The sequence below is a fragment of the Gossypium hirsutum genome, chromosome D13 (genome assembly GCF_007990345.1).
Source record: "Gossypium hirsutum isolate 1008001.06 chromosome D13, Gossypium_hirsutum_v2.1, whole genome shotgun sequence".
NCBI lineage: Eukaryota > Viridiplantae > Streptophyta > Magnoliopsida > Malvales > Malvaceae > Gossypium > Gossypium hirsutum.
In genome coordinates this window covers 61,571,449-61,594,281 of record NC_053449.1, presented here as the reverse complement: position 1 = coordinate 61,594,281, position 22,833 = coordinate 61,571,449, and the positions used below count along the sequence as shown (strand labels likewise).

At 28.5% G+C, this 22,833-nt stretch overlaps 3 protein-coding genes across 4 annotated transcripts; 2 read left to right on the top strand and 1 right to left on the bottom strand.

Moving 5' to 3' along the window:
- Positions 1-4,223: 4,223 nt before the first annotated feature.
- On the top strand, positions 4,224-4,856 carry LOC121225244 (uncharacterized). The gene has a single exon (XM_041109470.1). It carries the CDS (start codon positions 4,327-4,329, stop codon positions 4,690-4,692), a length of 366 nt encoding a protein of 121 aa, XP_040965404.1. The 5' UTR covers positions 4,224-4,326; the 3' UTR covers positions 4,693-4,856.
- A 12,412-nt stretch (positions 4,857-17,268) lies between these two features.
- LOC107938013 (uncharacterized) lies at positions 17,269-18,038 on the bottom strand. Its single transcript, XM_016871035.2, has one exon. It carries the CDS (start codon positions 17,814-17,816, stop codon positions 17,373-17,375), a length of 444 nt encoding a protein of 147 aa, XP_016726524.2. The 5' UTR covers positions 17,817-18,038; the 3' UTR covers positions 17,269-17,372.
- Positions 18,039-20,711: 2,673 nt separating this feature from the next.
- On the top strand, positions 20,712-22,562 carry LOC121225243 (E3 ubiquitin-protein ligase ZNRF3). 2 transcript variants are annotated; one of them, XM_041109469.1, is made up of 3 exons: positions 20,712-21,248; positions 21,338-21,456; positions 22,119-22,562. In XM_041109469.1, exons 1-3 carry the CDS (start codon positions 21,093-21,095, stop codon positions 22,402-22,404), a joined length of 561 nt encoding a protein of 186 aa, XP_040965403.1. In that variant the 5' UTR covers positions 20,712-21,092; the 3' UTR covers positions 22,405-22,562. The 2 variants fall into 2 exon arrangements, with proteins under 2 accessions (XP_040965403.1, XP_040965402.1); XM_041109468.1 differs by having other exon boundaries at positions 20,714-21,248; positions 21,335-21,456.
- The last annotated feature ends 271 nt before the right edge of the window (positions 22,563-22,833 follow it).

Genomic DNA, 22,833 nt, shown 5'->3' with positions numbered 1-22,833 from the left:
ACTTATATTTGGAAAAAGTTATATTTTGGTATTTAAAGATAACTGTAACACCCCTAACTCGTATTCATCGCAGGAACAAGGTTACGGAGCATTACCGGAGTTTGCAGCTCAAATAAACAGACTTTTCAAACATTTCATAGTATATAATATTCATGTCATAAACCAATCGAAATCAAACATATTGTCCCTTATACAAGCCCTTGAGGCCCAAAATACTTGTTAGAAACAAGTCAGGACTAAAACGGATACTCAAAGATTTTTTCGAAAAACATTAAAAATTTCCAATACTGCAGGGTTCACACGACCATGTGACTCACATGGTCAAAAGACACACCCGTGTCTTAGGCCGTGTAGACATTCAAAATAAAAACACATGGCCATGTCCCAGCCCGTGTCTGTGCTCGTATAACTCTCTGACTTGAGTCACACGGCCAAGCCACATGCCGGTGTGCTAGGCCGTGTGAGCATACTGACTTGCATTATTAAGAAGATACAGGGAACACACGCCCGTGTCTCTTCCCATATGGACGAAAATAAGTCATTTTTCATGCCACATTTCTCACACAATTTGGTACCAACCTAAACACAACAATTTGCATATAACCAAGTCATAAATAGACATCCAAAACCAGCCAAGATCAAGTTTAAAACATGTAATATCATCACATACAACCAGTATGGTAAAGTCACATATATATACACTTTAAAACATATCAAACACAAGCCACATAAAATGGCTAGTCTCAACATAACACTTATATGCCAACATTGGCTAAGTTAACCTATACATGCCATTATAACCGGAATTAATATACCAAGAGTACCAAAAGAGTCGATGGATAGTGTGATATAGCTCCGACAAGCTTCCAACCAGAAGGAGCTTCTGAATCACTATAAAATATGAAAAATAACATAGAGTAAGCATTTAAGCTTAGTAAGTTCGTATAGCAAAGAAATCGACTTATCATTTAATCACATTTAAGGTAAGCATACAAAACATAACCAACTCAATTTGACCAAAAGTCTAAAGACATATCCTCATCAACCATGTTAGTCATGTAATTCATATAAATATCAAGAAACATGTATGAGCTCAACAATAATCAAACTTCCATATACATATAATTTCCACATCATGTATCTATCTATCATGTACAAATCATTTCCATATATCTCATGTAAATACATGTAGTAGTTCGTATTAAACTCATGTATTATCGTAACAGAACAGTGCTCGTTGAACCATTTAGAATATCATTGGATACGCGGGTAGTACACACAAGGTGTATTGAATTGTAATCTATCATTTCATGTACATGTATGCTCATACGAGCTGTAAACGGTAAGCTCTTCCTAGCTGAATAACAGTAAACTTCTCCAAGCTGAATAACAGTAAGCTCATACAGCTGAGTATCGGTAAGCTCATAAGAGCTGAAATCGGTAACTCTAATGACATGTCATTTGTATCCTACGAATTCCTAAGGTTCAAACGAGTTCGGTAATCATCATACGTTGTCAGATATGTGATCAATATTCATAAATGATGATAATGCAAATAATATACATCTAATTCAAACAAAGTATACAAATTACACAATTTAATTACACGAACTTACCTCGATGAGTGTAAGTAGATACGAAGGCGACTAATCTGATATTATCTTTTTACTTTGATCTAACTTTGTACGAGGTCTGATAAGATCTGTACGAATGAATTTAACTCATTTCAATATAATTCTCATTCAATTTAATCCAACATGGAATTTTGGCAAAATTACCATTTTACCTTATACTTTTAATTCATTTATAATTTAGTCCATAGGCTCGAAAAATGAAATTCATGCAATTTAATCCTTACTCAAGCCTATTCGATTTTTTTACATATTAATAGCAGCCCATGTATTTCACAAAATTCACAAATTTTACCATAAATTTATCACCTTTTTCAATTTAGCCTCTAATTGACAATTTTACCAAAAATCTCTTTACAAAAATTATTTATCTAACAACAACCATTCATTTTCTATCATCAAACTTCAAAATTCAAGCATGTTCATCAATGACAAAACCCTAATACTTTACTATTTTTGCAAATTAATCCCAAATTAGCTAGATTAAGCTACAACGATCTCCGAAACATATAAATCATAAAAAACAAGACAAAAATTCATACTCAATTGAGCAAAATAAGCTTGCTGAAATTTCAAGCATCCATGGCTAGGTTTTATTTTAAATTTTTTATGGAAGATGATAATAATGAATGATAACAGTTTGTTTTATTTTTTATCATTTATTACCTATTTACTAATTTAACCTTAAAAACTAGTCAAAATTTCAATAATAACAATCCATACTTATCCACTAACAACTTTAATGGCTAATTACTATATGAGGACCTCCACTTTAAAATTTTATAGCTATTTAATACATTTAGCTATTAATTCACAACTTTTGCACTTTACATAATTTAGTCCTTTTTATCAGATTAAGCATGTAAACAATAAAATTTCTTAACTAAATTTTTATATGGTATTTCTATCATAATGTAGACCATAAAATAATAATAAAATAAATTTTCTGACTTCGGATTTGTGGTCTCGAAACCACCGTTCCAATTTCACTGAAAACGGGCTATTACTATAACAGTGTTAACTTTTTAGTGTTTAATTCAGGTTTTAGAATTAATTTGATGAAAATTCATAATTAGCTAATTATATTTAACAATCATCTTCCATCAAATCAACTTGAAAAATAGAATTAAATCACATCCATCAGACTGTATTTAACAAATTTACAATTAACATTAAATTTATTCTATTAACAAAATCATGAAAAAAACAAACTTAATCATATTAGCAATTAATTTTCATCAAATTAAATACTAAAAATTTAACATTGCTACATTTAGATACCAAAATATATAACTTTTATCAAATATAAATACCAAATTAAATAATAAAAAAATAACACAAATGTCATATTAAAAAATGTGTCAAACTCAAATATCATATGATATATTAAGCGTTTCTTTTTTTAATATTATTTTCGTCTAACGAGATTTACATGTTTAGTTATATTGGAAATCTTAGTGTTAAGCCAAATGCATTTTTATTAATTATTGGTTGCTTTTAAATGAAACATTTAAAAGAATTCTCATTTTTTATCATATTTGATATTTTTAATGTAATATTTAAAATTACTCATAACCTTTCCCAACTCATAAGTAGAAAGATAATGCGTTTCAGCACACTCGAACCCATATCTTCCTACATTGGTAACAATGCTCATGCTAATCGAGTTAAAACTCAACCGGCCGCTTATATTATATTCATGTAAATTTATATTTATATACTTTTTATTGAATTTGACATATTTGTATATTTATATTATGTTTATTTAAATGTATTAATTATTTTTCCGCTAATATCATAATGGACGGATAAATTCTGAAGTCTTAAAATTGTATTTGTCTACTTCTAAACTGAAAATAATTATCAAATTCATTGGACCAACCGATGAGATTTGGGTAACAACAGCTACGTATCAATAAATAAAAATAAAAATAAAAATAAATAAAGCTGATGAACTAACTCATTACCATAATTCCTCTACACGTTTCTTACCCAAAAAAGAAAACCCTTTTAGTGCAATTTCCTTATAAAAATTTTGGTCAACAAAAGTAAGCCCCGATGCTTTTTTTTTACAACCTAAGATATTTCTCCTCAAAAATTTGATCGGATCAAATCGGTTAGCCAGATAGATCGATTTGTTCAAAAGTCGGTCCAGAAAAAAGTACTGAATAAATTGATTTGAGAGTCATGGAATTATGAAATTAATCCCTTTACTTTATAAAAATTAATAATTTAATTGATTTACTTTTATTTTACCAGAATTTGATTCCTGTACTTTATAAAAATTGAAAAAATTAGTCTATTTGTTTATAAATACATGGAATTGAACTGACGTATTTTGCTAATTTGGTGAATATAATTTGTTGAGCTACTTTTTTTACTTGTTCCTTCGATATAAATTATTGTAACGGTTTAATGGTGTTAATTAATTGGCTTAATTTTTTAATTTTCATAAAGTATAATGATCAATTTTTGATAAACTAAAAGTTAAAAGGACTATCTTTTCAATTATTAAAAGTAGAGGGATAAAATTCATAATTAAACCTCATTTAATATACCTTAAACGTTTCCTATAAATGCCACAATTTCCATCACATTGAGATGATCGGCACGTCGCAATTAAAAAAAACCCCACACACACACACGCACACACACATTCGCGGATATTTTTGGTTGCCTTGACTAAGGAAAACACATGGCCGCCGGAGCTGCCGATGGAATTTTCTGGTCGCTTTACGAAGGGTGCATATCCGGCAACGAAATCGGCATCGAGCGCCGGCCGTACCACAAGAACTGCCGCTGCGCACTCCACGATAAGTCGCGAGGGAACTGTCCTCGCTCAATCGCTAAAAGCAATAACGTATCGTATCCCATGAGGAGAGCGTGGAGTGAAGGATGCTTGATGATGACGGCGGCGGCTTCGTCTTCTTGCCATTCGTCACCTTCTTCATTGCCGGCTTGGGCCGGGAAGCACCACTTGGGACCGTCTAAAGAAGAGGACGAAATTGATCTGCTGGGAAATGGTAAAATTGTGAAAATGAATACGAATTTAATTGAATGAATTCAACTTTATTTTTTCTGGTTTTAGAATAATAGAAGGGATGGGAAATTTTGTTAGTTTTCTATTAAAAAAAAAATGGAAGATCTGAAATATATAGTTTCTGATTCGTTGGCATTGTAAATCATAGAAATTAAATTCAGTGATTACCTGAATTCGATTGAGCATGATATGGAGTATGTTTTATGAATGTGAATTTTTTTTTATATTTTATTTCTTATATACGTATTTATATTTCAATGTTACTCAAATTTATAATCTATTTTTAAATAGATTTTGTCGAAACCGCTTTTTTGAAAACAAAAATTTAGCTGTCGACTTAAAAACAAAAACTGGAGTCGCCACCGATCCTTAATTGAGGTGTGATCGGCTCACCTTAAAAACAATTTTGGTCTACGAAATTTGAGAAAATGGGTTCGGGAGTCAGTTACGCACGAGGAAGGATTAGCACCCTCGTAACGCCCAAAATTGGTACCAAATTGATTTTTTTAATGCCTTGGTGTCGAAAATTTGAAAAGATTTTAAAAGGAAACTTTTTATATCATGAACGAATTAAAATAATAAAACATTCTTGTTTCAAAGAAATAAAACACCACACCCAGTGAGTTAGGGCACAATGTTTTTAAATCTTCAAAATACCCGAATATTGCCTTTTGCTTTTGAAAATTCTTATTTCGAGAAGAAAATGTCATGACCAGTAAGTTAGGACCCAACCTTTTGAATTCCCGAGAATAAGCTTTTATTTAAAATTTGTGAATTTATTGCAAAACAAATACTTGGCTTTCTAAATTCATCGAAAAATAATCGCAATCCAGTAAGTTGGGACATAATCTTTCCCGAGAATTATGAATGCCAAATATTCTGGAAATTTGTAAAATATGATGATTTTAATGTTTTGACAAAACCAAAATATATTTCCCGAAAGGTATGTTAGAGTTAATGTATAATATGAAACAAACTTTAATTTGAGACCAATATGAATAAATATTTACAAATATATACAAGTAGGTATAATATACAATTAAATTTACAAACATGCATAAGCATATATTTAATGCATACATATAAGTGTACATGTATATATATGAAAAAAAATGGAATGGAATATATCACATAAACCAGTAAAAATACAGGTATTGAGAATAAAATAAAAGCATAAAACATGCGCATGTATATATTTACAGAATAAAAGAAATATATATAAACATATATATAATATAAAATATATAAAAGTTAAAAGAGATAAAATAATAATAAAAACGAAACGAATGTAAAATACATGTATTTATAAGTTTCAAGAATATATATAATAATAGAAAGTGTAAAATAATAAAAATATTCATAATGATTTTTGAAAAATGGGAACGTAAAAATGTGCCCATGTTATAAAACGTATATGTATATATAAAGCAAAAATATATATATAAAAGGAAAGTAAAATAAAAAAATGTAGGTATAATAATATACAATATTATAGTAATAAAAAATAAAACAAAATAATAGTATGTGATCAAAACTAAAAAATGGGTTAAATTGAATTAAAAACGAAAAAATGGGGACAAATTCAAAAATAATAAAAAAGATCAACTTGAATACGTGTATAACGGTGGAGGACCAAAAAGGCAATATGCCCATTAATTCCACGGCCCCATTTCAACGCCATCTGCGAACCTGGTCAATGGACCAAATTGAAACAGGCGCGTAATTTTGTGGCAAAATTGCAAACACGCGAAATACTGCATTTAAAATCAATATAAAATAGGAGGGACCAAACACGCAAATTTCCCACCTGATGTCAGAGTGCGCGGATCTTCCCCTTAGGGTCGGGTCACCGCGCGGGTCAGGCCCGAGAAAACGGCGCCGTTTTGAAATGTTATTTAAAACAATTTTTTTCTTTCAAAATTATTTTCCACCGAAAGGGGTAAGAAAAAAAAAACAAAGGCCCCCCATTGCTTTGCTCTGCTAGGGTTTAGAACTCTAGCGTCATCGCGCCGTCGTTCGCCTGGCCACCTTTCGGCGTCGTCAACGGAAGAGGTAAGATCCCCTTTTCCCCTTCGTATTATTTATTAAAAAACAAAACAAAAAATAGAAAGTAACAAAAAGAAACACAGAAATCCAATTTCACCTTGAAAAATCTTTGTATTCCTTCCAATTTTTTGTGTCCCCCATTTTTACAGATTTTCAAAGGCTTTTATAGCCCGAAAAATCGAAAACAAAAAATATATCTGCTAATTATTTTTGCTATTTTATCTCAATCGGACTCTTTTGAGTCTGTTCTTTGCCGGTGTCGTGCGCGCGAACGGCGCGCGTGGAGAAGTCGACCCCGAGACGTGCGGTGCTTGGGACGTCTGCTGGAGACTGCTGGGGGGCTTGCGGCGCTGAACATGAGGCTAGGGTTTCAACAAATTAATTTTTGCTGGGCTAGGGTTTGCAAATCAGTTATTGGGCCACCTATTTGTTGGGTCTGACATGTTTTTGTTTAGTTTGGACCTAGGCCGATTGGGCCTTATTACAGATTTTTCGTAATTTTTTAATTGAGTAAGGATCCGATAAGGGATGACAATAGAAACAGGCAGAAACAGATACCACCACTCCATAGTTTGCATGTTCTGTTCCACCACTCTCTTTGCTCTACTATGGATGTATGCTATTGAAATCCGCTATCACCTTCATAGATGTTAAATGCATCCATCTTAACCCCACATCGTTTAACTGCATTATTACAATTTTACTCTTTTAATAAATATATAAGGCAATTATTTGATATATGACTAGTATAGCTTTTTACAACTCGTTATGTAATTATCTTTTTATTTTTTACTACGTCTTTTAATACACTTGTCGATCTCTTAACTCATTTCTGGAGTCTAAAAAATCCAATTGATATTTCAAATAATAAGATAAAATTAACAATTACTATCATCGCTACTTACCCACTATCCAAAAAAATCCACCCGCTACATCCATTCATTATAAAAAAAATTTATGAAATGATTAATAAATAAAATTAATTTATTTTATAATATTTATTTTTATCCATAAATAGAAAAAAAAGATGTTGAATACAGATACTGTTTTGTCAAAATGGCTCTAATTATATTTTTTAGCCTTTTTTGGCCACCAGCTTTTGTTTTTTTTTTGAATTTGCTTTTCCTAACAGATTTAATGAATAAATTCAATGTTTTCATTTTTCTTTTCTTTTAAAAGGTTTCAATCTTTCAAACTTTGTTTACCGAAAAGTTTTTCTATTGACTTAAATTTTTAAATAATTACATTTATTTTCTTTAAATTAAAAGTTATTTTTTTAATTTAATGTATTGTTTATTTATTTTATTATTTACCACATGTAATTATTTTATTGGGTTATCTTAGTAATAAATTACATCTCATTAAAAATATTTTACATATGAAATTTCACATCATCCCCATTAATTTTTTTAACGATACTTTTATTAAATCAGTTAAAAAAACAGATTGAAAGAAAGAACAAAAAATTGATGGAAAAGAATTTCAAAAATGCAATTAGGCCGCTAAATTTATCATTAAATTAATTTTAAAAAAGAGCAAACTCAAGAAACGTGGAGCCTGTTCCCAAGTGAGCATTTTGTGAAACACCTCACACGTTTTCTCCTTTTTGAGTTAAAGGGCAATTTGATCACGAAATTTCTTTCAACGACAGGACTTATAGAGAAACTTCCTGAATTATCCAACTCTCTTTGCTTACCAATATTTCAATTACCATTTAATCACAGTGTTGGATCTTCGAATTAAGAATCAAATGAATCTTTTCAAAAAGATTTAGGACTTAATTAAAACTTTTTAAAATTTTAAGAATCAAATGAAAATTTTCTAAAAATTTTGGGAGCCAAAAACCTTGAGCCCCAGTAAACATCTGCCCTAGACATGCGGCAAGTTAAAACATATTATAATTATTTTCTATTAATTTTTAGAATATGTATTTTTTATTATTAACAATGTCTTATAATATAATTTTATAAACTTATACATTTACTTAAGCCAAAAATAAATTTTACACATTGATAACGCAGTAAATATAAGTATGTTTTTTTTAAACCCAGCATTTGGTTTATTGGCCATGGATATCACTTTAAGCCTATGTCATAAGTTGGAATTGTAGAGATTACGTGCTTATAATATATGCATGCGAGTGACTTGCTTTTGTTAAATGCGCGTGAGTTGTATAGTTTAATTTTAGAGTGACTTATATTTAAAGTTATTGAATTATTAGTAAATTTACGTTTTGGTCATTCAACTTCAAAAATTATAAAATAATCATCAAATTATTCGAAAGTTTTTATTTAAACCACTAGGCCGTTAAGTTTTTTTTTTTAAGTCCAGTTAGCGAGCTCCAAATTACGATTTGGTGATCGATACAGTGGATCGATACCCATTGACAAGTAGAAGAACATATCTTGATCCAAGTCGATTTAACGGTCAATGTCGGAGATTGGAGAAAAAAGTTATTTGGATTTTGGTTCACAAATTCGTGACATTCAAAGTTGTTTATTAAAAAAAAACAGAACTGTAAAAGAAAATTGTAAGGAAATCTATCGATTGGTCCAGGAGGTGTAAACAAAGAAGGTCATATAACAGTGATTTTAATAACCAGTAATTGAAATGAAAACTTTTGAATAGTTTAATTATCATTTTGTAATTTTTTAAACTTGAATGACTAAAACGTAAACTTACCAATAATTAAAATTAGTTTGTATATTTGTGGGATGCACAATATTTATCAATGTAATTATTTTTAATTAACATAAAAAATCGTTAATACATATTAATAATATATAAAATAGATGTTTTATTATAAAGTTTGAAAATACTATATTAAAATGATGGTAATAAATAGAGATGTTAATGGTTAATATAAATTGATGAAATTTGGATTTGAAATATTATATTAAAAATATTATAGTAAATAAATATGTCATTATTTTATGAAAAATAATTATAATTAACAATAATAAAAAGAATTTTATTATAAAAAAATAATGACAAAAAAAATTTAAAAAGAGTTTTATAAATTACAATATACATATAATAATTAAGTTATGTTTAAAGTAAATTATTTAATATAATTTTTAAAAAGTAAGGAGTAAAAGAGTAATTTATCCAAAGTGTAAATAAATGCTTAAAATGAAAAGTGCCGTGTGTCAAAAACAACTGTAATTTTCATCATAGGTTTTTTTTATACCATGATTAGAACTACCAATAGTCCCTCCTCAGCTTTAAATAGATGGATAATATGCTTCAACGCATTCGAATTTATGTCTTTTTATACTGATAATAATACCGATGTCAATCGAGTTAAGGCTGAATCTACACTTATTTATTTAAAATAGTGTGAAATAATATCGTTTGGGTTGTGAAGATATAATCTTGATGTAGTTATACATGGTGGGCTGCTTATTTCAATGCATCTTTAACTACTTAATTATTTTATAATTAAAAAAAAGATATTAATTCTAGTAGGTTCCCCAAAATTCTCAATTAATAGTGTAAAAAAAATATTTTTTAGAATAAATCAATAATTAATGTTTAAAAGATGTGATTTCCTTCAATAAATAAATGCCAAAAAGAAAATAGTAATCAAAATGGAAGTCAAGCTGGCTTAAGAGTTGGCACATGGCATGGGGCACATGGCCCACTCCTTCAAAAAAATTCCTTCCGTACTCATTTTATTAAATTTAAAATTAAATTAAAAAAAGGGGAATCCAAATTTTTAACCATAAAAATAATGCATTTTTATTAAAAGAAATAATATGAGAGCAAGCTTTTGGGGGAAAATATATATCTGAGTAATTTAAAAAAAATATATTATTTTTTAATTTTATTGTTTTTAAAAAATAAGAAGGATATATTTTTATTATTCTTATATTTTTAAGAGTTATTTAAATTTAATTTTAAAAGGGGAATGAATTAACATGCAAATAGATCAAAAGTTAAAAACTATTTAACGTGGCTTTGCCTTTTTTCGATCAATTAAAAAAGGATAATTGTTTCATTAGGTCCCTGAATATTTTATATAATCATACTTCAGTTCGGTGCCGTCACTATTTGTGAGGCGTTACCACTAAAAAATTAATTTTTTTAAAGGTAATGATTAAAGCTTGATATAGTGGCGGTATCGACAAGTACTATAGAAATCGGGTTATTTTCTTAAATAATATTTTATCCAAATCATTTTGTTAATTAATTAATATTTTAAATTATTTTAATAAAAAGAAGTTGAAAAAGAAGGTAAAAGAAGTTGGGAGTTAGGGGTTGGGAGCCTAATGTTAAAGGCTTAAGAAAAAGCAATAAAATTAAATAAAGCGTTTGGCTTAGCTGTTTGGGCGTGGATTCATAGCCGACCTCCAATTATAAAAAAAATTTAAAAATTAAAGTTGACTAAAAGTCTTGCATTCAACTAAATATCCAGCATGTGCTTTGCTTTTTTATGTTTTGCATCTTAAAACCCACCTGTCATTGGGAGCCTCCTTCAACTACACTTCATTAGCTCGGCTCGGCTCCTTCAAGCCAAATGCGTATTTTTTTAACTCTATAAGTAGAGTTTTACCAGAAATTATTTATCAAATGTGACTAAATTTTTAATAAATTTATATTTTTATCGTTTAGTGTACAAAATAGTCATTGAATAATTTATAAGTTTTTATTTAAATCACTAGACTGCTAAAATCGTTATTGTATGCCTTTTTTTTTCATATTGTCTATATCAATCGGAAACTTTTTATCTCCTTTTGTTAGGGATAAACTCAGTTAACCAACAAACAAAGTGAATAAAAAAAAGAAAGATCAAACACATAAAATTTACGTGAAAAAACTCCTTAAGAGAGGATAAAAAATCACGACCAAAAGGAGATTTCACAATAATAAAGGAAAGTACAAAAATGGAGAGAATTATAAATAATAAAAAAAAACCCGAAGCCCAACAAGAAAAATCCTTCGAAACAAATAACAAAATTCTCTTAATCTTAATAATTTTTGTTGCATAAAACCTAGAGTAACTAAGGCCTCTTTATAGGTTTGAAATTCGTAGTATGACTAATAACAACTCTAGGTTAATTAGAGTTTGAGTGAAAAACTAAAATAGAGTTTAATTAGGAGAAAGAAAAGCTAAAATAAAATTTGATTAAAATAGGAGCCATTCTCCCACATATTCTCTTATACCGTTTAGGTTTTTTTTCATAAATACAATTCTACGAACTAAAATTCAAACAATTTTCTTCTTTGATTTTTTACATTAATCAACAAATTGATTTGGATCTAAGTTATATGTCTGATTTCTCGTCAATGGGTATTATTCTACCGTACCGATCATCAAATTGTCTTTTAGAGCTCGCTTATCAGACTTAAAAAAAAACTTAACAAATTAGTGACTTAAATAAAAACTTTTAAATAATTTAGTGATCATTTTGTAACTTTTTGATACCGTGTGATTAAAATATAAACTTACTAATAATTTAGTGACATTTTATCTCGTTATTAAATAATAAATTTTGATGAAAATACTATCTCAATGATTAAACTTAAAATTTTTAATTTTAAAAATAAATATTTTTAATTTTTTTATGTAATCTAGAAGAATATTACCGCAACTAACCAAGCCAAGCCAAGCCATTCGTTTCCCTATTTCCGAGTAAACCAGCTTTTCTCAGCATTTAAGGACCAAACAACTAAAAAACCAGATCCTTCATTTCCTCTCTTCTTCATTTTTCTCCTACTTTTCCCCTTCTTTCCTTGTATATATATAAACACTTGAAGACCAAAGGTACAGGGGAGATTTAGAAGAGGGTGTGAAAGAGAGAGGAGATCGATCAAAGCAATGGCCACTGGAGCAGCACCGACCGAGATGATGCTCCGGTGCGTCCTGGACGGAAGCCTAGTGATGCGAGAAATCGAGGTGGAGCGCCGCCCCTATCATCGCAACTGCAGCTGCGCTTTACACAGCTTAAAAGGTAGCGTCCTCTGCTCATCCGCTTGTTCTCGCTCAAGGAATAATATAGCTTTTCCTAAGAAAAAGACCTGGAATGTTGATTGTTCCTTATCAATGGCTGCGACCGATCCTCAATCGATCTCTTCTCGGTCTTCTCTTCTCGGTGGATTATCTGTTAGAAAACATGGATTCGAAGACATCAATGACGTTTGATTATGTGCTGCAGAAAGCAGGTTAGGAGATATGAGATTTGATTTTTGCATTTTTTTTCTTTTTTGAAGGATTAGATCAATATTCTTTCGGACACATCCATGTAAATCCTAATCAATTTAATTGTTCTTTTTGGCGAACAAATTCCATGATGGTTCTGATTTTGAGCTTATTTTGGTTCAAAGTTCAAACGAGGTTGTATTGTATGTTCTTGTGACTTGTAACCATTTTTTTTCCTCTCTTTACATTTCTTTCACGATTGAAGAAGAAAAAAAAACTGTCGGTCAGATGCCATTTAATTTTCTAATTTCATCGTGAAATTCGTTCATTTACTGGAGTGTTTATAGCAGATCTGGGAGCACCATATGGATTGAAGAGTTTATATAGATCTGTATTTCATTTTAACTTTTTGGTGAATCTATGATCAGAAGAAAACATAAATCAGAAAAAAAAAAACCCATCTCGAAAGATATTTATACTATTTATAAACCTTATTGTGTTAGTGTCACCTCTAATCATAATTCAGTTAAAATAAATTACTTTAATGTTCCCTAATATTTAAAATAAATTATTTATTTAATGATAATTTAGTTTTTTTTATTCAAAAAAGAACCAATAAAAATGTATATTATATTTATGTCAATCGATATGACAAATTTTTAAAATTATCACTTAATTAAATTTTTATTTTAATATTTTTATACATTTTAATTTTACTACTTCTATTAATTGTATATCTATATTTACTATTTATAAAGCTTAGTTAGGGAAATTATTTTAATATTCTCTCGCATTTAATATAATTTATATTATTTAAAAATATTTTAGTCTTTTTATTTTAACAAATACCAATAAAAATAAATATATGTATATGACCATTTTGGTTTACTTTATAATTTTTAGTTTAACATATATAATTTATTATTTCTATCAGTTGTATATATTAATAATGTTAATGAAGTTAGTGTCACAAATCAGCTTAATATTATCTCATTATCGACAAAAATACCATGACAAACAATTGTAATGTATTTTCGTGTATTATTATTAATTAATTAATTTCAAACTATATATTTCGTGTTATTTTTAAATATATATATATTCTAGATTCGTAATTTTCAAATGCGTATATAAGAAATAAGTGTAAAATTTATCCATTTCCTACATGCCTTCGAAATTCCGCGTTGGTTACACTAGCTAGGTTGAGGTCAATAATTCGTTCATCAAATTGATACTCTCGTTATTATTGTGGTGGAAGTATTTTGAGAGAGGATGGTTTTGAGTACAATTATGATGAAGGTTTTTATATTAAAAGTTAGATTATATTTTATTTTCTCTCATAAAAATAGATAAAGTGATTTTTATATATTTGATTAAAGAATAAACTGATTATTCTGTTAAAATTTTCAATGATTATTACCCTTAAAAAATGTATTTATATATTAACATGAGGTAACATGGCACGTTACATGTCATTATTTAGTTATTCCATCAGTCACGTCACTTTTTAACGTACAAGTAGATGGGATTTTTAATAGAAATGATCAATTTGCCTCTTTTTTAGTAGAAGGGGCAAAATGAATCTAACTCTTAATACAATGACCTTTTATGATACTTCTACTGAAGTATTATGTGGATGAAATTAGTTCGTGTACTATTAAAGAGATCAGTTTAGTGATTATATTATTAAGAAGAATTAGATAAGATCAAATTTTAATAAAATTATATTCAGTGTTTAAAAAAATGATCATTTAATGTTTAACAAAATTAATATTTTTATTGCTTTTATGGTTCTATAGATAAAATATTTTGTTCAGAATTTAACAGAATTAATATTTACTGATTGGTCTTTATTTTATGTCTATTTATTTAAACACTTGTATTAAATAAGTTTTTTTACATATTATTACACTAGTAACTAAACGAAATATAAATATAAACTTTATTAAAATTTGATTTTATGTAAATTTTTTAATGGTATAAATATTAAGTTAATTCGTTTATCTACAAAACTAAATCATATTCATCATATTGTATGTAACAAATTAAACACATTATTAAAAAAAATCACAATCAATCCTAATTTATTTCATTAACAAAATCATGAAAATTCAAACCTAATAACAATAGCAACTAATTTCCATTAAATCAATCCAAAAATCCAAATTAAATATTAAAAAAATTATTACCTATCACAATATATAAATTTTACCAATTACAGATATCATGTTAGACTAAAAAAAGTACACATATCACAGAAAAAATGTTAAATTTAAGTGTGAGTCCTTAATTTATTTCTAATTTTAATATATATTATTTATATTTACAAATTTGTAAAAAATTCTGGAATCTAGAAATTGGTGTATTAAGAATAATTTTTTTATTGTATCTCCAAGAAATTTCTGGCACATGATTCGTTTTATTTTTATTTTTTATTTTTTATTTTTAAAAATGGTACTGATTTTAGAATAATAAAATACACATGCATGTTCTTATATAATTTCTACTACAAACTCCTTCCAAGCAAAGGGTCGGCGTTGTTTCACATGCATCATAAAGGAGACTAATTAATTATGTCATTTTTATTGTACATTTTTTAATTAAAAAATATTATTAATTATTGAATCTCACGATGTTTAAGAATATTCATCATTCTAAATATGATCTAGGGTTGAATCACGCTTATCGCGTTTCTGTCAAAACTTTACTCTATAATTCACAAAAAAAAAATTCCATTAATTATTTAAAATTATACAACATATACTGACAAATATTTCACCTCCAAACTTTAATAGGTATAATTGAAATTTGAAATATTTTATTTTTATTTAATCATTTCAACTTTTAATAAACATTTATATATATATATATATTCACTCGTGTCTACAATTTAATTATTTGAGTTGATGTTAATCGAACATTAATTCGATGGTAAAATATTTAAATTATCAATTTAATTTTTACACACAAGAAATATGACTGTAATTAAAGATATTTATGTCTGAAATAATTTATATAAAATCTTTAAAACAATCAGCATCTCATAGTCAAGTTATACATAATAAGTTTTAAATGAAAAATGACTAAATGTTTTTTTTTTATAATTGAATAATGAAATTACTAAAATAGACTTTTACTATATGTTTTATAATTTTATTACTATGTTTCTTTTTTATTAAATAATACCCCACTCTATTAAAAACATTACAATAGTATAGATAAATAAATAATAGTTAGTTACATAAAATATATTTAAAATAAAAAATAATGAAAAAATATTTATAATAAAAAAGTAAAAATAGAAAAATAACTAAATTTAAATAAATGAAAATAAGCGAAGATTATCACGTCTAATAGTTTATTATACGAAAATAGTTGTGGAATTAAATAAGTGAATATTATTTAAATTAGATTAAATAAGATATTTTTCACGAACTTGACAAAAACGTGTCCTGAGAAAAATATTTTCCATAAATAATAGTAAGTTATAGCTCATTTGGCATACGGGTATTATTATGCTCAGTCGAATCTGAATATTGTCGATTTTGAACTCGACTCAATATCTATAGCTCAATATTTGAACATTTAATTTTAAGCTCGAGGTCTATTCGAGATATAATCTAGCTACTCGAGCTCAAGCTCGAGTTTAACTCAATAATTAAAGTTTAATATTAATAATATTAAGGGTAATAGCATAATTTAATAATGTAAAAAATATGAAAAGCTTTATAAGGCTCGCAAGCCATTTGAGTAGGGTATTACTAAAACTCGGATTTTGCTCGATTAATAGCTTGAGCTTAGCTCAATCATTACCAAATCCGAATATTGTCAAGTTTGAACTCGACTCAAGATCTGTAGCTCAATATTTGACTCAAGCTCGATATTTGAACATCTAATTTTAAGCTTGAGCTCGATTCGAAATATAATCTAGCTACTCCAGCTCAAGCTTGAATTCAACTCAATAATTAAGCTTAAGGTTAATAATATAAGGGTAATAACATAATTTAATAATATAAAAAAATATGAAAAGCTTGAAAAAGCTCGCAAGTCATTCAAGCAATGTATTACTAAGCTCGAATTTCGCTTGACTGATAGCTTAAACTCAGCTCGATAATTACCGAATCAAGTTCAAATTTTTTTGTGTCCAACTCCAATAACTTAGGAACACCAAGGTCTAATTTATACCTCTAGTTAACACTATTATTGTTGCAATTTAGGGAGATATTGTGTACAAAAATAACTAAAATTAAGACAAATTCACAAATAATTCAAAGCTTGAAACAATTACAAGATTTTATTTTAATTACAAGTTTAGTTACAAATACAAATAATAGATATCTAAATATCTATAATCCGTATGTAATCTAAACAAACTTAAAATTAAAATAAAATCGAAAAAGTTGATCATATTTTAATAAATATGTGAAATTTTCCATGCAAATTTTTTTTAAAATATTAACAAAAATGAAAAACCGATTAGAGCACCTTATTTATTCTCAAAATTTGATTTGAACTAAGCGGCGATTTCCCTAGAATTATGATTTGTAGTTGGAGATGGCGGTAACCTAGCAGTAAAGTTCCTAAAAGGGAACTCATCGAATTGGCTATCGTCGCATCCTTCGTCAAAATTCAAAGCGTAACTCGACGGATCGTATCGAAATTCCACCGAGTTTCGTCTACCAAGACTATGACTGTGGCTATGACGGTGACCGTTTCCAATGCGATTAATCAAATTGCGGTACTTGTCTTTAAATTCCGGCGACTTAAGCCACGTAGAAGACGTCAGCCTCGGACTATTGTTGTCGCCAGCCTTAGGGCTCGGTGGTGTCATTGAGGCACTTGCCGCCAAGCGTTGGTTGTTTTGGTGGCGTTGCCATGGAAGACGGAAAGATGATTTCAGTTTTTGTTTTAGAGATGCTGGTGAAATCGGAGAAGTTGATTCGTTTTCGCCGCTCATTGTTTTCTCTTTTTTCTTTTTCTCTAAAAAGAGAGAAATACAAGAGAAAATACAAGAAAAATTTATTTATTATTTTTAAAATGATAAGGAGGAGTGGGATATAGAATCGGAATGGTGTGAAATTACGGAAATGACGCGAATGGCACGGAAATGAGAACGGAGGAACCTGAACTTCTGAAATCGAGGGATGGGTGTTTTGGGTATTTTAGGGGGGAAAATCAATGGAAAATAATGATTTTACGATTTCTTGTGATTTTGCAAATTCGTTGTGCCTGTATTTATGCTCTGTATAAATAATATGATTTTTTTGGGGGTTATTTATGCGATTATTTTGGGATATTAAAAACAAATGAATATATGGTATCTAAAGGTAAGTTAGATTTTGGGTTATTTTCCCATGGTTTACTTTTTAATTTTAAAAAAATACTTACAAGTATAAAAAACTAAAATTAAATCATATTTGAGAAGTATTTATTAGTAAATTTTTTAGGTTTAACTATAATAAAATAAGAATTTTTAATTGAGATTATTATTGAAAATAAAATAAATATTGATTTTTCTCTTATTTCATTCATTATTGGTCTAACAATTTAGAAAATATAAAAGGACATGGATTTGAGTGCGCTGAAGAGAATTATCTTCTTATTTATGAGTTGAGGAGAGACTGTGGATAGTTCTAAGGCATCGTGTTAAATAGAATCTTCTGGGACTTGAAACTCTTGAAGAATCTTTTCCATTTTTCAATTATGTATGGAAAGATAGAAATAAAATGACCACAATTTTGGGTATTCACTTAATTTTGCTAGGTATAGGTGCTTTTCTTCTAATATTCAAGGCTCTTTATTTTTGGGGGCGTATATGATACTTGGGCTCCGGGAGGGGGAGATATAAGAAAAATTACCAACTTGGCTCTTAGCCCAAGTGTTATATTTAGTTATTCACAAAAATCGCCCTTTGGAGGCGAAGGGTGGATTGTTAGTGTGGATGATTTGAAAGATATAATTGGAGGACATGTATGGTTAGGTTCCATTTGTATATTTGGTGGAATCTGGCATATCTTAATCAAAACTTATAATAAAATTGTTAAAAAAAACAATACATAAACATATTTATTATATTTTTCACCTTATGGTGAGTATAATCTAATAATAATGGCTTAATATATAATTTGGTATTCGGGTTTGACATTTTTTCTAATACAGTACATGTGTCATTTTTAGTCCAATCTAATATTTGCATCTGACAAAAGTTATATATTTTGGTATTATTTGATTTGAGTTTTCCATAATTTTGTTAATAGAATAAACTTAGTGTTAATTATAAATTTGTTTAATTTTACGTTTGGTTTATCAAATACAGTCTCATGAATGCGATTTAATTCAGATTTTAAGGTTATTTTGAAATTAAGTAATTCAGAATTTTCATCAAATCAACTCTAAAACTTAAATTAAACACTAAAATGTTAATACCGATATTTTTAAGTGCACCAACTTTTATATTAAACCAATAATAGTTTTAGGTTACAACTTAAATTAAGTTGGAATGTCCCCTCTTATATTTTTTCAGTCACATGAGGGCAATTGATGATTGTGGAAATATATGATGCAATGAGTGAGGGATGACACATCTCTTCTCCCTTTTTTGGATTCCCCTCTTCAATCATGACATTTGGTACATATAGTTGGTGTATAAATAATTATTCAATAAACCCTTATTTTCATTTTAATATACATTTTATATTAGGTAATTATATTGTTAATTAAGGAAATCAATTATGATGCACGTGCCTTCATTAAATAAATCATTCAAAAAATCATAAAAATAAAAATATTTAAAAAATAAAAAATTGTTTCAATTGGTTTAACCGGTCCATATTGATTTGCGAATCAACCGGTTTGGTGTCTCTTTCCAAACCAACACCTCTACTAGTTTCGATCCGATTGGCCAGCCCGGTTCAAACAACACTGGCTCTAAGTCTCTATATTTAGTACATTTGAAATTTAGTTCTCTTACTTTTATTTTCAGTAATTTAAATCCTTCTACTTTTTAGATTTAAAATTTCACTTTCAAATTATATATAACTACATAACATTTTAATTGAAAAGTTAATGATATCAACTATTTGAACTAATTATTAATATTATAAAAATACAAGAGACCAGTTTATGTCAGAAATTAAAGTATAATTATTAAATCTTAAATTTAAGCATATTAGGACCAAAACTAAAAATTAGCTAATTTTATAAAAAAAAGAAGGAAAAGAGTATGGCGGATGTATATCACGTGTCAGCACGAGAAAGGTTATACAGATTAAATATCAAATTTAAGCATAATAAAATTGAAAATTAATCACTTTTATAAAATGAAAAATTGAGATGGTAAGTATGTGTCACGTGATAGCACTAGGAATACACTTTAAACCTTTCCTTTATATACAGGCATATCGATTTAGCATTCATATTTTATTTTAAACATGTATTTTTCTTCTATCAAGGGTTTGAAGTATTTCAATTATACTTAATTCACTAGAGCAAGATATACTATTTTTGGGTGGTATCGATACAATACAATTTACCAAGGTGTATATATTCAATTAATACAAACTAACTGATTAAGACTTAACTCGATTAATATGGGTATTGTTGCCAATGCAAGAGGACGTGGATTCGAGTGCGAAAGGAAAACTAGTGTAAAATATTCAAATTTATTATTGGAATGATGTGTTATGTGTTTAAGCCTATAAATTGACTTTTTTAGTAAAAAAATAATTTATAAAAATTAAAAATATTTAACTATCTATTTTTTTGGCCATTACTTACCTATTTATTCAATTAAAAATCTTTTCAACCATAAAATGCATTAAAATTTTATAGGCATGATCAGCAAAATTCCATTGGGAAGTTGCCATGAAATTTCCTTTTCCCTCCTTAATTTCCTTTTACTTTTTTTCCCCACAATGTACTTTGCCATTTTTGTTTTCTTCTTCAACCATTTTGCTTATTTAATCATTATACATTATAATGCATAATATTGGACTTCTTCCAATTTCACAGTAACGTCTCACAAAATTCTTCTTTTTTTTCTTCCATGATTGAGTAAAAGATTTTTGTTTCTTATAAAATCAATGTCAGGGACCCGCTTCCCACTATCCTCCTATCATGTACCAAACCCAAATTTCTCTCGTTTTTTTATAGATTCAATTTGATCCCCCTTTCTTCTCTACAATCCTTTTTACAGTTTTAAAAGATACCTATCTTAATTTCCTTTTGATTTTCAATGGCGGGTATGCTAGCTGGTGTTGAATGTGCTCGAAGAAGACGGTTCCATCAAAGCGGTGGTTCATCTGATTCGGTTCTTGGGTTCACGAGGAGACCCTCTTTTTGTTTGTATACAAGCAACCATGAATCCCTTCATAGCTCTGTTTTTTCTCAGGTAATTCGGTTTCTTTTTTTTGTTTTATTTCCCAGATTTTTATAGTGATTTTAAACTTTGGGTTTATTTGGGGAAATTAATTGAAGCAGAGGAGGGTACTAATTGAAGGGTATGAAGATGATGATGAGAAGCTTGGTGAAGTAGCAAGAGAAGCTAAGGAAAGATTAGATGAAAGGTTGAGATCACAAAGAAAATCAGAACCCAAAAGGTACTAAAATGCCAAAGACCTGATTGGAATATTGAATAGAGCAGTTTGATGTTTGGTTAATTTTCTTAATAGGTGAAATTATGGTTTTGGTCCTTATATATTCGAGTATAACTCACAGATTCACACACACGCATACAAGATACAACTACACTACCACACCGGTTAAACCCATCGATGGATCCCACATCTTAGGGATAGATGAATACTCTTGATCAATAGATCCAACGTTAAATTTTAAGATTTATTTTTGTACTTTAATTTGAAATAATTTAAATTTAAATTTTTATAATATATTGTTATTGATTAGTTCAAAGATTTGCAATAGTTTGGTTGAAATGTTAATATTATTTTTACTTAAAAACACCCTTTCCAAATTCTAACACACAAAAAAAAAAACTAAAATAATATGATAACTACAAACTTTGAAAAGATTGATCTCTACGATCAAGTGAACCTAGAGAATACCCTGATTTTAAATTAAATACATGGTTTTTCAACTATTGAATTGATTTCCGATCGATTTAATTTTTATTTAGTTTTTTATACCCTTAAATCAGACTAATAATCAATTCTCAATTCAACTAATCAGTTCGAACTTTTTATTATTTAACAATCATTAGTTTTTAGGCACTTATTACCCAGTTTTGGGCATTGAAAAACAGGCAAAATAGCAAAGAAACTATGAACCACATGCATGGAAAATGTTTGATTCAAGGGGAGTTACATAGAGAAGTGTTCGGATCAAAGAGGAGGTTGGGTTGGGTGAATTTGAGCCGCAAGGCATTGGAGCATGATGAGTGTCTGATTTGCTTAGAAAGGTTCAAGGCTGGTGAGACCCTGGTTCGACCCCCATGTGCCCATTGGTTCCATTCTAGGTGCTTGGTCCCATGGCTAGAGAATAATGGCCATTGCCCTTGTTGTAGGTTGGGAATTTTATCCTTGACTTAAATTATTGGGTCCTTTTTCCTCTTTATTTCATATCAATTTTCTTGTTTTATTTGGGTACATTACCGAGAAATTGGTGTGGTTTTAGGGTTTGTAATGTAGCTTACCCATGAATCAAGAAATGGTTATTTCCGATTTAAAAAGGTTAAATTTTGCTATTAGTTCCTGTGTTTTGTGAAAGTTGTGGATTTGGTCTTTATACTTTAATTTGGTTATTTTTAGTCCTTGTATTTTTCAAATTTAAAAATTTCAGTTCTCACATTAAACTGATTAAGTTATGCTATTTCCAAAATTTGATGTGCTAAGCACATTACCATATGTGTAATATTATATTAGCTTGCTATTTTCACGTATTAATCACTAAAAAATTCAATTAATGAATTAACGACTGTCATTCGTGTCAATATTGAAATTTCAAAATGAAGAATAAGA